The 25,471-nt window shown below is 44.9% G+C and overlaps 1 protein-coding gene across 1 annotated transcript in view; it reads right to left on the bottom strand.

Annotated features, from left to right (window-relative positions):
- Window positions 1-25,471, bottom strand: part of LOC135516575 (exportin-T-like) — a 58,900-nt gene that overhangs the window by 9,336 nt on the left and 24,093 nt on the right. Inside the window, 9 exon segments of the mRNA XM_064940926.1 lie at window positions 9,138-9,232; window positions 10,685-10,804; window positions 12,028-12,172; window positions 12,288-12,412; window positions 12,888-12,950; window positions 13,363-13,401; window positions 14,310-14,390; window positions 19,798-20,034; window positions 21,650-21,818. Coding sequence (XP_064796998.1) covers window positions 9,138-9,232; window positions 10,685-10,804; window positions 12,028-12,172; window positions 12,288-12,412; window positions 12,888-12,950; window positions 13,363-13,401; window positions 14,310-14,390; window positions 19,798-20,034; window positions 21,650-21,818 — 1,074 coding nt within the window.

The raw sequence follows: 25,471 nt of genomic DNA, 5'->3' as shown, positions 1-25,471 counted from the left end.
TTCAGCCTCAACAGGCTTAGTGAGGTCAGGCACTGGTCGGGGGCTGATGTTATTTTTATAAGAAACTTTAACGTGCTGAAAAGCCCTAATTGTTTGCGTCGTCAACTTACGCACAGCTCTGACACACACACTTAGACATGCCACCAGGGGTCTTTTCACCGTCCCCAAATCCAGAACCAATCCAAGAACAGTATTATATAGAGCCCTTATTGCATGGAACTCCGTTCCATCCCATATTGCTGAAATAAACAGCAAGCTGGGTTTCAGAAAACAGATGAAGCAACACCTCACGGCACAACGCCTCTCCCCTATTGGTCCGAGATAGTCTGTGTGTATGTAGTGATATGTAGGATACGTGTGCCTTTAAAAATGTATGTAGTTCTGTCCTTGAGCTGTTCTTGTCTATTGTCTGTTCTTGTCTTCTGTATTATGTTTCATGTCGACCCCAGTGTTCCGTGCTCTGTGTTCCGTGCTCGGTGTTCTGTGCTCGGTGCTCGGTGTTCTGTGCTCGGTGCTCTGTGCTCGGTGTTCTGTGCTCGGTGCTCGGTGTTCTGTGCTCTGTGTGGAACCCGAGGAAGAGTAGCTGCTGCTTTTGCAACAGCTAATGTGGATCCTAATAAAATACCAAATAGCCCAACCCGGACGATGCTGGGCCAATTGTGTGCCGCCTCATGGGTCTCCCGGTCGCGGGCCGGCTGCGACACAGCCTGGGATCAAACCCGGGTCAGTAGTAACGCCTCTAGCGCTGCGATGCAGTGCCTTAGACCGCTGGCCACTCGATAAGCCCACTGGGCCTTACTTAAAACCAAATGTTGCAGTTGGCGTTTAGGGCTTAGTGTTACTGGGGCTTAGTGTTACTGGGGGCTTAGTGTTACTGGGGCTTAGTGTTACTGGGGCTTAGTGTTCCTAATGTTACTAGGGCTTAGTGTTCCTAATGTTACTAGGGCTTAGTGTTCCTAGGGCTTAGTGTTCCTAATGTTACTAGGGCTTAGTGTTACTGGGGCTTAGTGTTCCTAATGTTACTAGGGCTTAGTGTTCCTAATGTTACTAGGGCTTAGTGTTCCTAATGTTACTAGGGCTTAGTGTTCCTAATGTTACTAGGGCTTAGTGTTACTAGGGCTTAGTGTTCCTAATGTTACTAGGGCTTAGTGTAACTAGGGCTTAGTGTTCCTAATGTTACTAGGGCTTAGTGTTACTAGGGCAGTGTTACTAATGTTACTAGGGCTTAGTGTTACTAATGTTACTAGGGCTTAGTGTTACTAGGGCTTAGTGTTCCTAATGTTACTAGGGCTTAGTGTTACTAGGGCTTAGTGTTCCTAATGTTACTAGGGCTTAGTGTTACTAGGGCTTAGTGTTACTAATGTTACTAGGGCTTAGTGTTGCTAGGGCTTAGTGTTACTAATGTTACTAGGGCTTAGTGTTCCTAATGTTACTAGGGCTAAGTGTTACTAGGGCTTAGTGTTGCTAAGTGTTACTAGGGCTTAGTGTTGCTAATGTTACTAGGGCTTAGTGTTGCTAATGTTACTAGGGCTTAGTGTTGCTAATTGTTACTAGGGCAGTGTTACTAATGTTACTAGGGCTTAGTGTTACTAGGGCTTAGTGTTCCTAATGTTACTAGGGCTTAGTGTTCCTAGGGCTTAGTGTTCCTAATGTTACTAGGGCTTAGTGTTCCTAGGGCTTAGTGTTACTAGGGCTTAGTGTTCCTAATGTTACTAGGGCTTAGTGTTACTAGGGCTTAGTGTTCCTAATGTTACTAGGGCTTAGTGTTGCTAAGTGTTACTAGGGCTTAGTGTTCCTAATGTTACTAGGGCTTAGTGTTACTAGGGCTTAGTGTTACTAATGTTACTAGGGCTTAGTGTTGCTAGGGCTTAGTGTTACTAATGTTACTAGGGCTTAGTGTTCCTAATGTTACTAGGGCTAAGTGTTACTAGGGCTTAGTGTTGCTAAGTGTTACTAGGGCTTAGTGTTGCTAATGTTACTAGGGCTTAGTGTTCCTAATGTTACTAGGGCTAAGTATTACTAGGGCTTAGTGTTGCTAAGTGTTACTAGGGCAGTGTTACTAATGTTACTAGGGCTTAGTGTTACTAGGGCTTAGTGTTCCTAATGTTACTAGGGCTTAGTGTTACTAGGGCTTAGTGTTCCTAATGTTACTAGGGCTTAGTGTTCTAATGTTACTAGGGCTTAGTGTTCCTAATGTTACTAGGGCTTAGTGTTACTAGGGCTTAGTGTTACTAGGGCTTAGTGTTCCTAATGTTTAGGGCTTAGTGTTACTAGGGCTTAGTGTTCCTAATGTTACTAGGGCTTAGTGTTACTAGGGCTTAGTGTTCCTAATGTTACTAGGGCTTAGTGTTGCTAAGTGTTACTAGGGCTTAGTGTTCCTAATGTTACTAGGGCTTAGTGTTACTAGGGCTTAGTGTTACTAGGGCTTAGTGTTTGCTAAGTGTTACTAGGGCTTAGTGTTCCTAATGTTACTAGGGCTTAGTGTTCCTAATGTTACTAGGGCTTAGTGCTAAGTGTTACTAGGGCTTAGTGTTCCTAATGTTACTAGGGCTTAGTGTTCCTAAGTGTTACTAGGGCTTAGTGTTACTAATGGGCTTAGTGTTCCTAGGGCTTAGTGTTCCTAATGTTACTAGGGCTTAGTGTTACTAGGGCTTAGTGTTCCTAGGGCTTAGTGTTCCTAATGTTACTAGGGCTTAGTGTTACTAGGGCTTAGTGTTACTAATGTTACTAGGGCTTAGTGTTGCTAAGTGTTACTAGGGCTTAGTGTTGCTAATGTTACTAGGGCTTAGTGTTCCTAATGTTACTAGGGCTTAGTGTTCCTAATGTTACTAGGGCTTAGTGTTAGTGTTACTAGGGCTTAGTGTTCCTAATGTTACTAGGGCTTAGTGTTACTAGGGCTTAGTGTTCCTAATGTTACTAGGGCTTAGTGTTACTAGGGCTTAGTGTTCCTAATGTTACTAGGGCTTAGTGTTACTAGGGCTTAGTGTTCCTAGGGTTTAGTGTTCCTAATGTTCCTAGGGCTTAGTGTTACTAGGGCTTAGTGTTCCTAATGTTACTAGGGCTAAGTGTTACTAGGGCTTAGTGTTCCTAGGGCTTAGTGTTACCTTAGTGTTACTAGGGCTTAGTGTTCCTAGGGCTTAGTGTTACTAGGGCTAATGTTACTAGTGGGCTTAGTGTTACTAGGGCTTAGTGTTACCTAGTGTTACTAGGGCTTAGTGTTACTAGGGCTTAGTGTTCCTAATGTTACTAGGGCTAAGTGTTCCTAGGGCTTAGTGTTAGGGCTAAGTGTTACTAGGGCAGTGTTACTAGTGTTACTCAGGGCTTAGTGTTCCTAATGTTACTAGGGCTAGTGTTACTAGGGCTTAGTGTTTCCTAAGTGTTTGTACATCAGGGCAGTGTTACATCAGTGGTTGTACAAGGGTCAGTGGTTGTACATCAGGGCTTAGTGTTACTAGGGTTGGTTGATCAGTGGTTGTACTCAGGTTGTACATCAGGGTAAGTGTTTGTACATCAGGGAGTGGGCTTAGGTGTACATCAGGGTCAGTGGTTGTACATCAGGGTCAGTGGTTGTACATCAGTGGTTGTACATCAGGGTCAGTGGTTGTACATCAGGGTCAGTGGTTGTACATCAGGGTCAGTGGTTGTACATCAGGGTCAGTGGTTGTACATCAGGTCAGGGTTGTACATCAGGGCCAGTGTTTGTACATCAGGGTCAGTGTTGGAGCAGGGACCAAGGCCTCAGTGCGGGGAGAATCAACAGCGTGACTCAGACAGTCATCGGGTCAGGCAGTGTTCTGTACAGAGGGAGGGGAATGAAGGTCAGTACAGAGGGGAGGGGAATGAAGGTCAGTACAGAGGGGTCATGGAGGGGAATGAAGGTCAGTACAGTGTATGGAGGGGAATGAAGGTCAGTACAGAGGAGGGAATGAAGGTCAGTGGGAATGAAGGTCAGTACAGAGGGAGGGTAATGAAGGTCAGTACAGAGGGAGGTTAATGAAGGTCAGTACAGAGGGAGGGGAATGAAGGTCAGTACAGAGGGAGGGGAATGATGGAGGGTCAGTACACAGGGGAGGGGAATCAGAATGAAGGTCAGTACAGAGGGAGGGAATGAAGGTCAGTACAGAGGGAGGGGAATGAAGGTCAGTACAGAGGGAGGGGAATGAAGGTCAGTACAGAGGGGAGGATAATGAAGGTCAGTACAGAGGGAGGGAATGAAGGTCAGTACAGAGGGAGGGGTGAATGTATGGAGGGGAATGAAGGTCAGTACAGAGGGGGGAATGAAGGTCAGTACTCCTGAAGGGTACAGTGGGGAGGGAATGAAGGTCAGTACAGAGGGAGGGGAATGAAGGTGTACAGTACAGAGGGGAGGGAATGAAGGTCAGTACATGGAGGGAATAAGGTCAGTACAGAGGGAGGGAAGAAGGCTGTAGAGGGTGAATGTATGGAGGGAATGAAGGTCAGTACAGTGGAGGGGAATGAAGGTCAGTACAGAGGGAGGGTAATGTCAGTACAGAGGGAGGGTAATGTCAGTGAGGGAGTCAGTACAGAGGGAAGTCAGTGAAGATGGAGATGTCTGTACAGAGGGAGGGTAATGTACAGATGGAGGGAATGAAGGTCAGTACAGAGGGATGTCAGTACAGGAGGGAATGAAGGTGTACAGAGGGAGGATAATGAAGGTCAGTACAGAGGGAGGGAATGTATGGAGGGGAATGAAGGTCAGTACAGAGGGAGAGAGCTGTAGAGGGTAATGTATGGAGGGTGAAGTCAGTACAGAGGGGGAGGGGAATGAAGGTCAGTACTCTTGGGGGAACAGGTTAAATGTTATAATGAAGGTCAGTACAGAGGGGTTGGAATGAAGGTCAGTACAGAGGGATGGGGAATGAAGGTCAGTACAGAGGTGAGGGGAATGCATGGAAATGAGGTCGTACAGGGGAGAGTCTGGGGTAATGTATGAGGAGGGTAATGTATGGAGGGTAATGTATATGAAGGTCAGTACAGAGGAGTCAGTGGAGGGGATGATGTAGAGGGAGGGTAATGCATGGAGGGTAAGTCAGTGGAGAGGTCTGTAGAGGGTAATGTATGGCGGGTAATGATGGAGGGTAAGTACAGGAGGGAATGAAGGTCAGCAGGTCTGTAGAGGGTAAGTCAGTGGAGGGAGATGTGTAGAGGGGGTAATGTCAGTGAAGAGATGAAGGGTAATGTACAGGAGGTGCTATGGCGGCTGAAGTCAGTACAGGATCTGAGGGTAATGTATGGAGGGTAATGTAGATGGAGGGAGATGTAGCTTACAGGAGGTGTAAGTCAGTACAGAGGGAGGTCTGTAAGAGGGTAATGATGGAGGGTAATGTATATGAGAGTGAGAGGGAACAGGTTACATGAGGTGGTCAGTAGTTCATGGCAACAGGTCTTCAATAACTTGAACTAAATGTGCCAAGCAGGAAAAGACGTCTGGTCAAATGTCTGGTCTGGGGTAATGGGATGGTATATGAGGGGAGGGGTGCATAGCTCAGCAGGTCTGTAGAGGGTAATGTATATGAGAGGTAACTTACAGGAGGTGCTAGCTCCAGCAGGTCTGTAGAGGGTAATGTATATGAGAGGTAACTTACAGGAGGTGCTAGCTCCAGCAGGTCTGTAGAGGGTAATGTGTAGAGGGTAATGTATATGAGAGGTAACTTACAGGAGGTGCTAGCTCCAGCAGGTCTGTAGAGGGTAATGTGTAGAGGGTAATGTGTAGAGGGTAATGTATATGAGAGGTAACTTACAGGAGGTGCTAGCTCCAGCAGGTCTGTAGAGGGTAATGTGTAGAGGGTAATGTGTAGAGATGCTGAGAGGTAACTTACAGGAGGTGCTAGCTCCCAGGTCAGGGTAATGTATGGAGGGTAAATGGAGAGGATGTCTTCTGAAGGAGTTCATGTAGAGGGTAATGTACTGGCAGGGAGAGGTAACAGAGGACAGGGAGGTCAAGCAGGGAGAAGAACAGGTCTGTAGAACTATTACTGTAGAGGGTAACAGAGGACAGGGAGAGGTAATCACAGGAGGTGCTAGCTCCAGCAGGTCTGTAAAGAGAGGTAATGTGTAGAGGGTAATCAGGGTAAAAGTGGAAGGTAACTTACTAGAGGTATTAGCTGTAAGCAGAGGTAATGTTGGGGTCAATCACAAAGAACCTTCTAGAACTATTACTGTAAACAGAGGACAGGGTTGGGGTCAAACACAAAGAACCTTCTAGAACTATTACTGTAAACAGAGGACAGGGTTGAGGGTCAATCACAAAGAACCTTCTAGGAACTATTACTGTAAACAGAGGGACAGGTATTGAGGGTCAAACTTACAAAGAACCTTCTAGAACTATTCTGTAAACAGGGACAGGGTTGAGGGTCAATCATATGAAGGTAACTTACTAGGAACTATTACAGGTAAACAGAGGGAATGTGTAGGGTAATGTATATGAGAGGTCAATCACAGAGAACCTTCTAGAACTATTACTGTAAACAGAGGGACAGGGTTGAGGGTAATCACAGAGAACCTGCTAGAACTATTACTGTAAACAGATGGAGGGAGGGTAATGTCAATCACAAAGAACCTTCTAGAACTATTACTGTAAACAGAGGACAGGGTTGGGGTCAATCACAAAGAACCTTCTAGAACTATTACTGTAAACAGAGGACAGGGTTGGGGTCAATCACAAAGATGTGTTTACTAGAACTATTACTGTAAACAGAGGACAGGGTTGGGGTCAATCACAAAGAACCTTCTAGAACTATTACTGTAAACAGAGGACAGGGTTGGGGTCAATCACAAAGAACCTTCTAGAACTATTACTGTAAACAGAGGACAGGGTTGGGGTCAATCACAAAGAACCTTCTAGAACTATTACTGTAAACAGAGGACAGGGTTGGGGTCAATCACAAAGAACCTTCTAGAACTATTACTGTAAACAGAGGACAGGGTTGGGGTCAATCACAAAGAACCTTCTAGAACTATTACTGTAAACAGAGGACAGGGTTGGGGTCAATCACAAAGAACCTTCTCCAGACTATTACTGTAAACAGAGGACAGGGTTGGGGTCAATCACAAAGAACCTTCTACAACTATTACTGTAAACAGAGGACAGGGTTGGGGTCAATCACAAAGAACCTTCTAGAACTATTACTGTAAACAGAGGACAGGGTTGGGGTCAATCACAAAGAACCTTCTAGAACTATTACTGTAAACAGAGGACAGGGTTGGGGTCAATCACAAAGAACCTTCTAGAACTATTACTGTAAACAGAGGACAGGGTTGGGGTCAATCACAAAGAACCTTCTAGAACTATTACTGTAAACAGAGGACAGGGTTGGGGTCAATCACAAAGAACCTTCTAGAACTATTACTGTAAACAGAGGACAGGGTTGGGGTCAATCACAAAGAACCTTCTAGAACTATTACTGTAAACAGAGGACAGGGTTGGGGTCAATCACAAAGAACCTTCTAGAACTATTACTGTAAACAGAGGACAGGGTTGGGGTCAATCACAAAGAACCTTCTAGAACTATTACTGTAAACAGAGGACAGGGTTGGGGTCAATCACAAAGAACCTTCTACAACTATTACTGTAAACAGAGGACAGGGTTGGGGTCAATCACAAAGAACCTTCTAGAACTATTACTGTAAACAGAGGACAGGGTTGGGGTCAATCACAAAGAACCTTCTAGAACTATTACTGTAAACAGAGGACAGGGTTGGGGTCAATCACAAAGAACCTTCTAGAACTATTACTGTAAACAGAGGACAGGGTTGGGGTCAAACACAAAGAACCTTCTAGAACTATTACTGTAAACAGAGGACAGGGTTGGGGTCAATCACAAAGAACCTTCTAGAACTATTACTGTAAACAGAGGACAGGGTTGGGGTCAATCACAAAGAACCTTCTACGACTATATAATATATACATGTCCTGCTTTCTGGTGATCTGGTGTTGACTACCAGGACAGGGTACAACCAGTCTGCTGATAATGCTGGTCCTGTGACCCAAATGGTACCCTACTATCTACAACAAGGACCCATAGAGCTCTGGTCTAAAGTAGTGCACTATATAGGGAATAGGGCCCTGGTCTATAGTAGTGCACTATATAGGGAATAGGGCTCTGGTCTAAAGTAGTGTACTATATAGGGAATAGGGCCCTGGTCTATAGTAGTGTACTATATAGGGAATAGGGCTCTGGTCTAAAGTAGTGCACTATATAGGGAATAGGGCCCTGGTCTATAGTAGTGTACTATATAGGGAATAGGGCTCTGGTCTATAGTAGTGTACTATATAGGGAATAGGGATCTGGTCTATAGTAGTGTACTATATAGGGAATATGGCCATGGTCTATAGTAGTGTACTATATAGGGAATATGGCCATGGTCTATAGTAGTGTACTATATAGGGAATATGGCCATGGTCTATAGTAGTGCACTATATAGGGAATAGGGCCCTGGTCTATAGTAGTGCACTATATAGGGAATAGGGCCCTGGTCTATAGTAGTGCACTATATAGGGAATAGGGCTCTGGTCTATAGTAGTGCACTATATAGGGAATAGGGCTCTGGTCTAAAGTAGTGTACTATATAGGAAATATGGCCCTGGTCTATAGTAGTGCACTATATAGGGAATATGGCCATGGTCTATAGTAGTGTACTATATAGGGAATATGGCCATGGTCTATAGTAGTGCACTATATAGGGAATAGGGCCCTGGTCTATAGTAGTGCACTATATAGGGAATAGGGCCCTGGTCTATAGTAGTGCACTATATAGGGAATAGGGCTCTGGTCTAAAGTAGTGTACTATATAGGAAATATGGCCCTGGTCTATAGTAGTGCACTATATAGGGAATAGGGCTCTGGTCTATAGTAGTGTACTATATAGGGAATATGGCCATGGTCTATAGTAGTGTACTATATAGGGAATATGGCCCTGGTCTGTAGTAGTGTACTATATAGGGAATATGGCCATGGTCTATAGTAGTGCACTATATTGGGAATAGGGCTCTGGTCTAAAGTAGTGTACTATATAGGGAATAGGGCCCTGGTCTATAGTAGTGTACTATATAGGGAATAGGGGCCCATTGGGAACACGACGTAAGGCGTGCTTAGTGACGGTACAGCTGGACTTACTGCAGAGTCTTGACGAATCGTGAGAAGAGGTAGGCCACTCTGCTACGGACCTTAGGACTGCTGTGTCTCAGACCCCGATGGTCCAGAAAGGACATCTGCAGGGACACAGTAACACACTGATACAAAACCTCCCCTTTAACCATGGTCCACTGTCCCTCAACACTGATACAAAACCTCCCCTTTAACCATGGTCCACTGTCCCTCAACACTGATACAAACCCTCCCCTTTAACCAGGGGTCCACTGTCCCTCTCCTCAACACTGATACAAAACCTCCCCTTTAACCAGGGGTCCACTGTCCCTCTCCTCAACACTGATACAAAACCTCCCCTTTAACCAGGGGTCCACTGTCCCTCCTCAACACAGATACAAAACCTCCCCTTTAACCAGGGGTCCACTGTCCCTCTCCTCAACACTGATACAAAACCTCCCCTTTAACCAGGGGTCCACTGTCCCTCTCCTCAACACTGATACAAAACCTCCCCTTTAACCAGGGGTCCACTGTCCCTCTCCTCAACACTGATACAAAACCTCCCCTTTAACCAGGGGTCCACTGTCCCTCTCCTCTCCTCAAAACTGATACAAAACCTCCCCTTTAACCAGGGGTCCACTGTCCCTCTCCTCTCCTCAACACTGATACAAAACCTCTCCTTTATCCAGTGGTCCACTGTCCCTCTCCTCAACACTGATACAAAACCTCTCCTTTATCCAGTGGTCCACTGTCCCTCTCCTCAACACTGATACAAAACCTCCCCTTTAACCAGGGGTCCACTGTCCCTCTCCTCTCCTCAAAACTGATACAAAACCTCCCCTTTAACCAGGGGTCCACTGTCCCTCTCCTCTCCTCAAAACTGATACAAAACCTCCCCTTTAACCAGGGGTCCACTGTCCCTCTCCTCTCAACACTGATACAAAACCTCTCCTTTATCCAGTGGTCCACTGTCCCTCTCCTCAACACTGATACAAAACCTCCCCTTTAACCAGGGGTCCACTGTCCCTCTCCTCAACACTGATACAAAACCTCCCCTTTAACCAGGGGTCCACTGTCCCTCTCCTCTCCTCTCAGCACTGATACAAAACCTCCCCTTTATCCAGGGGTCCACTGTCCCTCACCTCCCCTTTAACCAGGGGTCCACTGTCCCTCAACACTGATACAAAACCTCCCCTTTATCCAGGGGTTCACTGTCCCTCTCCTCAGCACTGATACAAAACCTCCCCTTTAACCAGGGGTCCACTGTCCCTCTCCTCAACACTGATACAAAACCTCCCCTTTATCCAGGGGTCCACTGTCCCTCTCCTCTCCTCAGCACTGATACAAAACCTCCCCTTTAACCAGGGGTCCACTGTTCCTCTCCTCAACACTGATACAAAACCTCCCCTTTAACCAGGGGTCCACTGTCCCTCTCCTCTCCTCAGCACTGACACAAAACCTCCCCTTTAACCAGGGGTCCACTGTCCCTCTCCTCAACACTGTGAAGACACGATGTTAAAAGGCAGAGTTCGTTGATTCAGCGACTGGGACAGACAGTCTCGTACTGCAGTACTGACCAGGACATTCGGGATGTGCTGCGGTTCAACCAGGAAGAACTTGTCGTAACGAACCACCGTCTCAAAGAACTCCAGCGACACAGACGTGTGTTGGTAACCACTGACACCAGAGGAGACCAGCTGAGGAGACAGGATATGATGTCAGACATTAGAAACAACAGACTGTGTGTTGGTAACCACTGACACCAGAGGAGACCAGCTGAGGAGACAGGATATGATGTCAGACATTAGAAACAACAGACTGTGTTGGTAACCACTGAGACCAGAGGAGACCAGCTGAGGAGACAGGATATGATGTCAGACATTAGAAACAACAGACTGTGTGTTGGTAACCACTGACACCAGAGGAGACCAGCTGAGGAGACAGGATATGATGTCAGACATTAGAAACAACAGACTGTGTGTTGGTAACCACTGACACCAGAGGAGACCAGCTGAGGAGACAGGATATGATGTCAGACATTAGAAACAAGGGTTGTCAGCGGACTGGCTGGCCGTGTGTAACTCACCGTTCTCATCATGTCCTGCAGGGCGGAGGTCTTGGCCGTGTGTAACTCACCGTTTTCATCATGTCCTGCAGGGCGGAGGTCTTGGCCGTGTGTAACTCACCGTTCTCATCATGTCCTGCAGGGCGGAGGTCTTGGCCGTGTGTAACTCACCGTTCTCATCATGTCCTGCAGGGCGGAGGTCTTGGCCGTGTGTAACTCACCGTTCTCATCATGTCCTGCAGGGCGGAGGTCTTGGCCGTGTGTAACTCACCGTTCTCATCATGTCCTGTAGGGCAGAGGTCGTGGCTGTGTGTAACTCACTGTTCTCATCATGTCCTGCAGGGCGGAGGTCGTGGCCGTGTGTAACTCACCGTTCTCATCATGTCCTGCAGGGCGGAGGTCGTGGCCATGTGTAACTCACCGTTCTCATCAGGTCGTGGCCGTGTGTAACTCACCGTTCTCATCATGTCCTGTAGGGCGGAGGTCTTGGCCGTGTGTAACTCACCGTTCTCATCATGTCCTGCAGGGCAGAGGTCGTGGCCGTGTGTAACTCAGCGGTCTCATCATGTCCAGCAGGGCAGAGGTCGTGGCTGTGTGTAACTCACCGTTCTCATCATGTCCTGCAGGGCGGAGGTCGTGGCTGTGTGTAACTCACCGTTCTCATCATGTCCTGCAGGGCGGAGGTCTTGGCCGTGTGTAACTCACCGTTCTCATCATGTCCTGTAGGGCAGAGGTCGTGGCTGTGTGTAACTCACCGTTCTCATCATGTCCTGCAGGGCGGAGGTCTTGGCCGTGCGTAACTCACCGTTCTCATCATGTCCTGCAGGGCGGAGGTCGTGGCCGTGTGTAACTCACCGTTCTCATCATGTCCTGCAGGGCGGAGGTCTTGGCCGTGTCGCCAGAGAAGTGAGCTCCGTGAGACGCAGGCAGAGCCTCTCCTAGCATGTACAGCAGCCTGACGGCCACCTCCACCTCCATGAAGGACGCCGTCTGCCAACGCCTGAGACACACAATCAGGATCAACACACGCTTCTTCACAACAGTCGTTTAAAAAAAGGGGCAAAGTTAATAAATAAGGTGGACATCGGGGAACAAAACAAGATGGAGTCTCTTACTGTATGGTGTTGTTGAAGACTCTGCCCACAGCTTCCAGGAGAAGGTCAGGAGACACCTGAGCCAGGCGATCCAACAGCATCTTCAACTGTTTCCTGTACTCTACAAACATCGCTTCATCCTCCCCCTGAGAGAGACAGAGAGAGAGAAAGGAGAGAGGAGAGAGGAGAGAGAGAGAGGAGAGAGAGAGAGAGGAGAGAGAGAGAGAGGAGAGAGAAAGGAGAGAGAGAGGAGAGAGAGAGAGGAGAGAGAGAGAGAGGAGAGAGAGAGAGAGGAGAGAGAAAGGAGAGACAGAAGGAGAAAGGAGAGAGAGAGGAGGAGAAAGGAGAGGAGAAAGGAGAGAGAGAAGGAGAAAGAGGAGAGAGGGAGAAAGAAGAGCGAGAGAATGAGAGAGGAGAGAGAAAGGAGTGAGAGAAGGAGAGAGAGAGGGGGGAAGAGATGGACAGAGGAAGATGGAGAGAGAGAGAGAGGAGAGAGAGAGAAGGAGAGAGAGAGAAGGAGAGAAAGAGGGGGGAAGAGATGGACAGAGGAAGATGGAGACAGTGAGTAATGAAAATGCTGTTCAACTCCCCCCACAATTTAAAACTCAGTCAAAGTTTTACCTCGTTGTCAAAGTTGTACTCTTCATCATAAGTTAGTTTCTTCATGACGGCCAACATGATGTCCTGGTGAGACAGAGAGCAGTCAACACACTGGATACAGTGAGGGAAACACGCATTTGATCCCCTGATGATTTTGTACGTTTGCCAACTGACAAAGAAATGATCAGTCTGTCATTTTAATGGTAGGTTTATTTGAACAGTGAGAAACTGAATAACAACAACAGAAAAATCTAGAAAAACGCATGTCAAAAATGTTATAAATTGATTTGCATTTTATTTCCATACTGGATATATCTGCTAACAAGATGACAGATGGACAGACACAAGAAAAGGTTTTAAAAGCTAGTGGCTGGTTTCTCCCAGACACAGAGTAATTATGTTCCTGGAATACAATAAATAAACATCTTTTTAGTCCAGAACTAGGCCTCATCTGTGTCTGGGAAACCAGCCCAAAGAGTTCCTGATGAAATCGCACCTCAACGTGAGTCTTCTGTTGGTCTGTCAGCAGCGGGAACTAGAAGAGGAGACACACACCAGAATGTTCTCATTGTGAGAGACACCAGAATGTTCTCATTGTGAGACACCAGAATGTTCTCATTGTGAGACACCAGAATGTTCTCAGTGTGAGACACACAGCAGAATGTTCTCATTGTGAGACACCAGAATGTTCTCATTGTGAGACACACAGCAGAATGTTCTCATTGTGAGACACCAGAATGTTCTCATTGTGAGACACACAGCAGAATGTTCTCATTGTGAGACACCAGAATGTTCTCATTGTGAGACAGCAGAATGTTCTCATTGTGAGAGACACCAGAATGTTCTCATTGTGAGAGACACCAGAATGTTCTCATTGTGAGAGACACCAGAATGTTCTCATTGTGAGACACACCAGAATGTTCTCATTGTGAGAGACACACCAGAATGTTCTCATTGTGAGAGACACACCAGAATGTTCTCATTGTGAGAGACACACCAGAATGTTCTCATTGTGAGAGACACACCAGAATGTTCTCATTGTGAGAGACACACCAGAATGTTCTCATTGTGAGAGACACACCAGAATGTTCTCATTGTGAGAGACACACCAGAATGTTCTCATTGTGAGAGACACCAGAATGCTCTCATTGTGAGAGACAACCACAGGCCTTTCAATACAACGCAATGGGCTATTCCAGATAACAGGACAGACTAGCCAGCAAACTATGATAAACACACACACCTCTAAATGTTCTGCATCATTTAGGAAGGTAAACTTGAATGTGTTGTTGGTTTATAATGTCAATTATACCACGGTCATTTCCAAGTCAATATTTGTTGTAAATGTAGAATAATTCAGACAGTGAATCAGCTAATTCATTGCTGTCTCTTCCTGGAACAGCCCCCCCCCCCGGGTCAGTTAGTGTGGACAGTTTTCTCCACCTTGTCTGAGTCCCAGTACTCTTCAATGGCCTCCTGTCCTCCTCTCCCTACCTGACGCATGTTACTCTGCCACTCGGACCCCTTGAGGAAGATTAAACAGATGAACACAGGTTTACGTCATGTTACCGTGCCAACCGGACCCTATTGAAGACACTGTCACATGACAGTGGTCTGAGGGGCTACTCCACGCCCATTCTAGAGATTATATTTCTATGGTTTCCATCCTGTCTGGTAAAGACACATCTAGAGTGTCTCCCTCTCCTGTCTGGTAAATATACATCTAGAGTGTCTCCCTCTCCTGTCTGGTAAATATACATCTAGAGTGTCTCCCTCTCCTGTCTAGTAAATATACATCTAGAGTGTAGTGTCTCCCTCTCCTGTCTGGTAAATATACATCTAGAGTGTCTCCCTCTCCTGTCTAGTAAATATACATCTAGAGTGTCTCCCTCTCCTGTCTGGTAAATATACATCTAGAGTGTCTCCCTCTCCTGTCTGGTAAATATACATCTAGAGTGTCTCCCTCTCCTGTCTGGTAAATATACATCTAGAGTGTCTCCCTCTCCTGTCTGGTAAATATACATCTAGAGTGTCTCCCTCTCCTGTCTGGTAAATATACATCTAGAGTGTCTCCCTCTCCTGTCTGGTAAATATACATCTAGAGTGACTCCCTCTCCTGTCTATTAAATATACATCTAGAGTGTCTCCCTCTCCTGTCTGGTAAATATACATCTAGAGTGTCTCCCTCTCCTGTCTGGTAAAGACACATCTAGAGTGTCTCCCTCTCCTGTCTGGTAAATATACATCTAGAGTGACTCCCTCTCCTGTCTAGTAAATATACATCTAGAGTGTCTCCCTCTCCTGTCTAGTAAATATACATCTAGAGTGACTCCCTCTCCTGTCTAGTAAATATACATCTAGAGTGACTCCCTCTCCTGTCTAGTAAATATACATCTAGAGTGACTCCCTCTCCTGTCTGGTAAATATACATCTAGAGTGACTCCCTCTCCTGTCTAGTAAATATACATCTAGAGTGTCTCCCTCTCTTGTCTGGTAAATATACATCTAGAGTGACTCCCTCTCCTGTCTAGTAAAGACACATCTAGAGTGTCTCCCTCTCCTGTCTGGTAAAGATACATCTAGAGTGTAGTGTCTCCCTCTCCTGTCTAGTAAATATACATCTAGAGTGACTCCCTCTCCTGTCTAGTAAATATACATCTAGAGTGTCTCCCTCTCCTGTCTAGTAAATATACATCTAGAGTGACTCCCTCTCCTGTCTAGTAAATATACATCTAGAGTGACTCCCTCTCCTGTCTAGTAAATATACATCTAGAGTGACTCCCTCTCCTGTCTGGTAAATATACATCTAGAGTGACTCCCTCTCCTGTCTAGTAAATATACATCTAGAGTGTCTCCCTCTCTTGTCTGGTAAATATACATCTAGAGTGACTCCCTCTCCTGTCTAGTAAAGACACATCTAGAGTGTCTCCCTCTCCTGTCTGGTAAAGATACATCTAGAGTGTAGTGTCTCCCTCTCCTGTCTAGTAAATATACATCTAGAGTGTAGTGTCTCCCTCTCCTGTCTGGTAAATATACATCTAGAGTGTCTCCCTCTCCTGTCTGGTAAATATACATCTAGAGTGACTCCCTCTCCTGTCTAGTAAATATACATCTAGAGTGTAGTGACTCCCTCTCCTGTCTAGTAAATATACATCTAGAGTGACTCCCTCTCCTGTCTAGTAAAGACACATCTAGAGTGACTCCCTCTCCTGTCTAGTAAATATACATCTAGAGTGTCTCCCTCTCCTGTCTGGTAAATATACATCTAGAGTGTCTCCCTCTCCTGTCTGGTAAATATACATCTAGAGTGTCTCCCTCTCCTGTCTGGTAAATATACATCTAGAGTGTCTCCCTCTCCTGTCTGGTAAATATACATCTAGAGTGTAGTGTCTCCCTCTCCTGTCTGGTAAATATACATCTAGAGTGTCTCCCTCTCCTGTCTAGTAAATATACATCTAGAGTGACTCCCTCTCCTGTCTAGTAAAGACACATCTAGAGTGACTCCCTCTCCTGTCTAGTAAATATACATCTAGAGTGACTCCCTCTCCTGTCTAGTAAAGACACATCTAGAGTGTCTCCCTCTCCTGTCTAGTAAATATACATCTAGAGTGTCTCCCTCTCCTGTCTGGTAAATATACATCTAGAGTGTCTCCCTCTCCTGTCTGGTAAATATACATCTAGAGTGACTCTCTCTCCTATCTGGTAAATATACATCTAGAGTGACTCCCTCTCCTGTCTAGTAAATATACATCTAGAGTGTCTCCCTCTCCTGTCTGGTAAATATACATCTAGAGTGTCTCCCTCTCCTGTCTGGTAAATATACATCTAGAGTGTAGTGTCTCCCTCTCCTGTCTAGTAAAGACACATCTAGAGTGTCTCCCTCTCCTGTCTAGTAAATATACATCTAGAGTGACTCCCTCTCCTGTCTAGTAAATATACATCTAGAGTGTCTCCCTCTCCTGTCTAGTAAATATACATCTAGAGTGTAGTGTCTCCCTCTCCTGTCTAGTAAATATACATCTAGAGTGTCTCCCTCTCCTGTCTAGTAAATATACATCTAGAGTGTAGTGTCTCCCTCTCCTGTTTGGTAAATATACATCTAGAGTGACTCCCTCTCCTGTCTAGTAAATATACATCTAGAGTGTCTCCCTCTCCTGTCTAGTAAATATACATCTAGAGTGACTCCCTCTCCTGTCTAGTAAAGACACATCTAGAGTGACTCCCTCTCCTGTCTAGTAAATATACATCTAGAGTGACTCCCTCTCCTGTCTAGTAAAGACACATCTAGAGTGTCTCCCTCTCCTGTCTAGTAAAGACACATCTAGAGTGTCTCCCTCTCCTGTCTGGTAAATATACATCTAGAGTGACTCCCTCTCCTGTCTAGTAAATATACATCTAGAGTGTCTCCCTCTCCTGTCTGGTAAATATACATCTAGAGTGTAGTGTCTCCCTCTCCTGTCTAGTAAATATACATCTAGAGTGTAGTGTCTCCCTCTCCTGTCTGGTAAATATACATCTAGAGTGTCTCCCTCTCCTGTCTGGTAAATATACATCTAGAGTGACTCCCTCTCCTGTCTAGTAAATATACATCTAGAGTGTAGTGACTCCCTCTCCTGTCTAGTAAATATACATCTAGAGTGACTCCCTCTCCTGTCTAGTAAAGACACATCTAGAGTGACTCCCTCTCCTGTCTAGTAAATATACATCTAGAGTGTCTCCCTCTCCTGTCTGGTAAATATACATCTAGAGTGTCTCCCTCTCCTGTCTGGTAAATATACATCTAGAGTGACTCCCTCTCCTGTCTAGTAAATATACATCTAGAGTGTCTCCCTCTCCTGTCTGGTAAATATACATCTAGAGTGTAGTGTCTCCCTCTCCTGTCTGGTAAATATACATCTAGAGTGTCTCCCTCTCCTGTCTAGTAAATATACATCTAGAGTGACTCCCTCTCCTGTCTAGTAAAGACACATCTAGAGTGACTCCCTCTCCTGTCTAGTAAATATACATCTAGAGTGACTCCCTCTCCTGTCTAGTAAAGACACATCTAGAGTGTCTCCCTCTCCTGTCTAGTAAATATACATCTAGAGTGTCTCCCTCTCCTGTCTGGTAAATATACATCTAGAGTGTCTCCCTCTCCTGTCTGGTAAATATACATCTAGAGTGACTCTCTCTCCTATCTGGTAAATATACATCTAGAGTGACTCCCTCTCCTGTCTAGTAAATATACATCTAGAGTGTCTCCCTCTCCTGTCTGGTAAATATACATCTAGAGTGTCTCCCTCTCCTGTCTGGTAAATATACATCTAGAGTGTAGTGTCTCCCTCTCCTGTCTAGTAAAGACACATCTAGAGTGTCTCCCTCTCCTGTCTAGTAAATATACATCTAGAGTGACTCCCTCTCCTGTCTAGTAAATATACATCTAGAGTGTCTCCCTCTCCTGTCTAGTAAATATACATCTAGAGTGTAGTGTCTCCCTCTCCTGTCTAGTAAATATACATCTAGAGTGTCTCCCTCTCCTGTCTAGTAAATATACATCTAGAGTGTAGTGTCTCCCTCTCCTGTCTGGTAAATATACATCTAGAGTGACTCCCTCTCCTGTCTAGTAAATATACATCTAGAGTGTCTCCCTCTCCTGTCTAGTAAATATACATCTAGAGTGACTCCCTCTCCTGTCTAGTAAAGACACATCTAGAGTGACTCCCTCTCCTGTCTAGTAAATATACATCTAGAGTGACTCCCTCTCCTGTCTAGTAAAGACACATCTAGAGTGTCTCCCTCTCCTGTCTAGTAAAGACACATCTAGAGTGTCTCCCTCTCCTGTCTGGTAAATATACATCTAGAGTGACTCTCTCTCCTATCTGGTAAATATACATCTAGAGTGACTCCCTCTCCTGTCTGGTAAATATACATCTAGAGTGTCTCCCTCTCCTGTCTGGTAAATATACATCTAGAGTGTCTCCCTCTCCTGTCTGGTAAATATACATCTAGAGTGTAGTGTCTCCCTCTCCTGTCTAGTAAAGACACATCTAGAGTGTCTCCCTCTCCTGTCTAGTAAATATACATCTAGAGTGACTCCCTCTCCTGTCTAGTAAATATACATCTAGAGTGTCTCCCTCTCCTGTCTAGTAAATATACATCTAGAGTGTAGTGTCTCCCTCTCCTGTCTAGTAAATATACATCTAGAGTGTCTCCCTCTCCTGTCTAGTAAATATACATCTAGAGTGTAGTGTCTCCCTCTCCTGTCTGGTAAATATACATCTAGAGTGACTCCCTCTCCTGTCTAGTAAATATACATCTAGAGTGTCTCCCTCTCCTGTCTGGTAAATATACATCTAGAGTGTAGTGTCTCCCTCTCCTGTCTGGTAAATATACATCTAGAGTGTCTCCCTCTCCTGTCTAGTAAATATACATCTAGAGTGACTCCCTCTCCTGTCTGGTAAATATACATCTAGAGTGTCTCCCTCTCCTGTCTGGTAAAGACACATCTAGAGTGTCTCCCTCTCCTGTCTGGTAAATATACATCTAGAGTGACTCCCTCTCCTGTCTAGTAAATATACATCTAGAGTGTCTCCCTCTCCCTTCATAGTGCACTACATTTGACCAGAGGCCTGGATGGAATAAGGTGACAGAGAATAGGGAGCCATATTCCCATAGACCTCTGGTCAGATATAGTGCACTTAGAGAAGAGGGAGCCATATTCCCATAGACCTCTGGTCAGATGTAGTGCACTTAGAGAAGAGGGAGCCATATTCCCATAGACCTCTGGTCAGATGTAGTGCACATAGAGAATAGGGAGCCATATTCCCATAGACCTCTGGTCAGATGTAGTGCACTTAGAGAATAGAGAGCCATATTCCCATAGACCTCTGGTCAGATGTAGTGCACTTAGAGAATAGGGAGCCATATTCCCAACTAGCAGGGTGTATCTCACCTGTTTGAGTACGTTCAGGTAGTCGTAGCAGAAGCCTACGATGTTGGCTGAGATGTCATCGTCGTCGTGGACCAACAGCTGGAGGAGCAGAGGAACCTTGGTCTCGAGGGCACGCAGCGCCTCGGCGGCCTCCTTCACGTCGCCCCCCTTGGCCAGTTTGGTCCAACTCAGCACCAGAGACTGGCCCATCCCGTTCACCAGTCTGGAGAACTTGGCCAGGAAGTCCACATCCTCCTCCTGCCAAGACAGGAAACAGTTTCACGATACAGGAAACAGGGGGGGGGGGGCTTTTCAGGTATAAACAGGAAACAGTTTCACATCCATTCAGGAAGTAGAGGTGAGGAGGAAGAGGAAATGTTTTCCACTAGGATTCGTCCTGTGCTTAGCGACATTGTTTTTTTCCCTCTCCCCTCTTTATCCTGAAAATCTCCCCGGTCCTTACCGATGACCAGCATACCCATAACATGATGCAGCCACCACCATGCTAGACAATATGAAGACTGGTACTTTGTGTTCAGGACAGAGTTCATTTATTCGCGACAACAGGATGCATGTCTTGGAATATTTGTTATTCTGTGCAGGCTTCCTTCTCTCCACTCTGTCTTATAGATTACTATTGTGGAGTAACTACAATGTTAATCCGTCCTCAGTTTACTTTCACAGCCATTAAACTGTTTTAAAGTCACCATGGTGTCACCGTGGTGAAATCCCTGAGCGGTTTCCTTCCTCTTCGGCAACTGAGTTAAGGATGCCTGTATCGTTGTAGTGACTGGGTCTATTGATACACCATCCATAGTGTAGTAACTACACCGTGCTCTAACGGATATTCAATGTCACACTGAGTTAAGGATGCCTGTATCGTTGTAGTGACTGGGTCTATTGATACACCATCCATAGTGTAGTAACTACACCGTGCTCTAACGGATATTCAATGTCACACTGAGTTAAGGATGCCTGTATCGTTGTAGTGACTGGGTGTATTGATACACCATCCATAGTGTAGTAACTACACCGTGTGTTCAGCCATAACGTGATCCAGCCACCACTATACGAGACAATATGGAGAGTGGTGCTCAGTGACGTATTGGATTTGCCCCAAACATAACACTTTTGTATTCAGGACATAGAGTTAATTGCTTAGCCAATTTCTTTTGCAGTTTTACTTCAGTGCCTTGCTGTAAACAGGATGCATGTTTAGGAATATTTGTTATTCTGTGCAGGCTTCCTTCTCTCCACTCTGTCATTTAGGTTCGTATTGTGGAGTAACTACAATGTTGATCCGTCCTCAGTTCACTTTCACAGCCATTAAACTGTTTTAAAGTCGCCATTGGCCTCATATGGCCAATTCTGTGTTTGAAATTCACTCCTCGACCGAGGAACCTCACAGATATTTTAATGTGTGGGGATACAGAGATGAGGTCGTCATTCATAAATCATGTTGAACACTATCATTGAACACAGAGTGAGTCCATGCAGTTTATTGTGTGACTTGTAAAGCAACATTTTGACTCCTGAATGTATTTAGGCTCCTTGACATAAGAGGTTGAATACTTATTGACTCAATACATTTCAGCTTTTCATTTGTATTAAATTTGTAAAGAAAAAGCAGAATTTCACGTTGACATTGTGAAGTATTGTGTGTAGATCAGTGGCACAAATTATACATTGAATCCATTTTAAATTCAAACTGGAACAAAATATGGAGGAAACTTTCTGAAGGGTGTCTGTCTGTCTGCCTGCCTGCATGCCTGTCTGTCTGTCTGCCTGTGTCTGTCTGCCTGTCTGTCTGCGTGTGCCTGCGTGTGCCTGTGTGTGCCTGTGTGTGTCTGTGTGTGTCTGTGTGTGCACCTACCTGGTCCACGTTGAAGAAGCCCGCCGACTGCAGGACCTGACAGAGGGACTCGACCAGCTTGGTCTTGTCTGTCGGGTCCATTCCTTTATTGACAATCTCAAACAGACAGTCACACGCCTCCTCTCTCAGGTCCTCCACAGACATCTGACTCAGCAGCAGGTTCACAAACCTGGAGGGAGGAACACACTGGTTAAACACTGGTCCAGGACCAGTCATCTGATCTAGTGTCTGGTTCATAAACCTGGAGGGAGAGGAACACACTGGTTAAACACTGGTCCAGGACCAGTCATCTGATCTAGTGTCTGGTTCATAAACCTGGAGGGAGAGGAACACACTGGTTAAACACTGGTCCAGGACCAGTCATCTGATCTAGTGTCTGGTTCATAAACCTGGAGGGAGAGGAACACACTGGTTAAACACTGGTCCAGGACCAGTCATCTGATCTAGTGTCTGGTTCATAACCCTGGAGGGAGAGGAACACACTGGTCCAGGACCAGTCATCTGATCTAGTGTCTGGTTCATAACCCTGGAGGGAGAGGAACACACTGGTCCAGGACCAGTCATCTGATCTAGTGTCTGGTTCATAAACATGGAGGGAGAGGAACACACTGGTCCAGGACCAGTCATCTGATCTAGTGTCTGGTTCATAACCCTGGAGGGAGAGGAACACACTGGTCCAGGACCAGTCATCTGATCTAGTCTCTGGTTCATAACCCTGGAGGGAGGAACACACTGGTTAAACACTGGTCCAGGACCAGTCATCTGATCTAGTGTCTGGTTCATAACCCTGGAGGGAGAGGAACACACTGGTCCAGGACCAGTCATCTGATCTAGTCTCTGGTTCATAAACATGGAGGGAGGAACACACTGGTTAAACACTGGTCCAGGACCAGTCATCTGATCTAGTGTCTGGTTCATAACCCTGGAGGGAGAGGAACACACTGGTTAAACACTGGTCCAGGACCAGTCATCTGATCTAGTGTCTGGTTCATAAACCTGGAGGGAGGAACACACTGGTTAAACACTGGGAGAGGAACACACTGGTCCAGGACCAGTCATCTGATCTAGTGTCTGGTTCATAAACCTGGAGGGAGAGGAACACACTGGTTAAACACTGGTCCAGGACCAGTCATCTGATCTAGTGTCTGGTTCATAAACCTGGAGGGAGAGGAACACACTGGTCCAGGACCAGTCATCTGATCTAGTGTCTAGTTCATAAACCTGAACCGTCACACAACAACCACTGATGTTGATGGCAAGAAGGCCCGATGCATTTGGGCTCAAATGTCCAGTCTCATAGCAAAGGGTCTGAATACTTACATAATAAGGCATCTGTATTTTATTTTTAATACATTTGCAAAATTTCTAGACAACCTGTTTTCGCTCTGTCACTATAGGGTATTGTGATGTCACTATGGGGTATTGTGATGTCACTATGGGGTATTGTGATGTCACTATAGGGTATTGTGATGTCACTATAGGGTATTGTGATGTCACTATAGGGTATTGTGATGTCACTATAGGGTATTGTGATGTCACTATGGGGTATTGTGATGTCACTATGGGGTATTGTGATGTCACTATGGGGTATTGTGTGTAGATTGATGAGGGAAAAAATAATTGAATCATTTTTAGAATAAGGCTGTAACTTACTGAAAGGGGAATGGGTCTGAATTCACCATATCCAACTCATACCTTATTATTATCTATCCTGATGTCTAGTCACTTTACCCTGCCTTCATGTACATATCTACCTCAAATACCTTATTATCATCTATCCTGATGTCTAGTCACTTTACCCTGCCTTCATGTACATATCTACCTCAAATACCTTATTATTATCTATCCTGATGTCTAGTCACTTTACCCTGCCTTCATGTACATATCTACCTCTAATACCTTATTATTATCTATCCTGATGTCTAGTCACTTTACCCTGCCTTCATGTACATATCTACCTCAAATACCTTATTATAATCTATCCTGATGTCTAGTCACTTTACCCTGCCTTCATGTACATATCTACCTCTAATACCTTATTATAATCTATCCTGATGTCTAGTCACTTTACCCTGCCTTCATGTACATATCTACCTCAAATACCTTATTATCATCTATCCTGATGTCTAGTCACTTTACCCTGCCTTCATGTACATATCTACCTCTAATACCTTATTATTATCTATCCTGATGTCTAGTCACTTTACCCTGCCTTCATGTACATATCTACCTCAAATACCTTATTATAATCTATCCTGATGTCTAGTCACTTTACCCTGCCTTCATGTACATATCTACCTCAAATACCTTATTATCATCTATCCTGATGTCTAGTCACTTTACCCTGCCTTCATGTACATATCTACCTCAAATACCTTATTATAATCTATCCTGATGTCTAGTCACTTTACCCTGCCTTCATGTACATATCTACCTCAAATACCTTATTATCATCTATCCTGATGTCTAGTCACTTTACCCTGCCTTCATGTACATATCTACCTCAAATACCTTATTATAATCTATCCTGATGTCTATAGTCACTTTACCCTGCCTTCATGTACATATCTACCTCAAATACCTTATTATCATCTATCCTGATGTCTAGTCACTTTACCCTGCCTTCATGTACATATCTACCTCAAATACCTTATTATAATCTATCCTGATGTCTATAGTCACTTTACCCTGCCTTCATGTACATATCTACCTCATATACCTTATTATAATCTATCCTGATGTCTAGTCACTTTACCCTGCCTTCATGTACATATCTACCTCATATACCTTATTATTATCTATCCTGATTAGGGATGCACGATATATCGGTGAACATATCAGAATCAGACGATATTAGCTAAAAATGCCAACATTGGTATCGGCCAGATATCTAGTTTAACGTCGATGTTAAAAACCGGATGTCAAAGCTATAGAACACGGCTACATGACGTAATGACGGCGCGTAGATTTTTTGCGCTACACAGCATTCCTAACCCACAATGTCTGCTGTGTGGATCCACCAGTCCACAGGTCCAGCAGTCATTGGAAAGAATAAGAACATTTCACCGACACGACTCAAAGACAAAATCCAAATTCCAAGATAATGATAATTCACTGCCCTTGACAATCAACCGTTCTGTCGTGTTGGCTTTTGCCGAGTGGTCGAGCACCGGAACCAAGTAGAGGTCGACCGATTAATCAGGGCCGATTTCAGGGCGCAGATTTGCCGATTCTTAAAAAAAAAAAAATGTTTTTATATATCTTTATTTAACTAGGCAAGTCAGTTTAGAACACATTCTTACTTTCAATGACGGCGGTGGGTTAACTGCCTCGTTCAGGGGCAGAACGACAGATTTTCACCTTGTCAGCTCGGGGGATCCAGTCTTGCACCCTTACAGTTAACAAGACCAACGCAATTACGACCTGCCTCTCTCTCGTTGCACACCACAAGGAGACTGTTACGCGAACGCAGTAAGCCAAGGTAGGTTGCTAGCTAGCATTAAACTTATCTTAGAAAAAACAACCAATCACAATCACTAGTTAACGACACATGGTTACTAGATATTATCTAGCGTGTTCTGCGTTGCATATAATCTGACTGAGCGGGAAGGCGTGTAAACATTCATTCAAACAAAGTTAAAATAAGTGTTCATTCAGTATTGTTGTAATTGTCATTATTACAAATACATGTTAACATTAAAAATAATATATAAAAATAATAAAAAATTTGACCGATTAATCGGTATCGGCTTTTCTGGTCCTCCAATAATCGGTATTGAAAGATCATAATCGGTCGACCTCTAGTACCAAGTGTGATATTTT

The sequence above is a fragment of the Oncorhynchus masou genome, chromosome 27, assembly GCF_036934945.1.
Source record: "Oncorhynchus masou masou isolate Uvic2021 chromosome 27, UVic_Omas_1.1, whole genome shotgun sequence".
Taxonomy (NCBI): Eukaryota; Metazoa; Chordata; class Actinopteri; order Salmoniformes; family Salmonidae; genus Oncorhynchus; species Oncorhynchus masou.
This window is presented reverse-complemented; position numbering and strand designations above follow the sequence as displayed.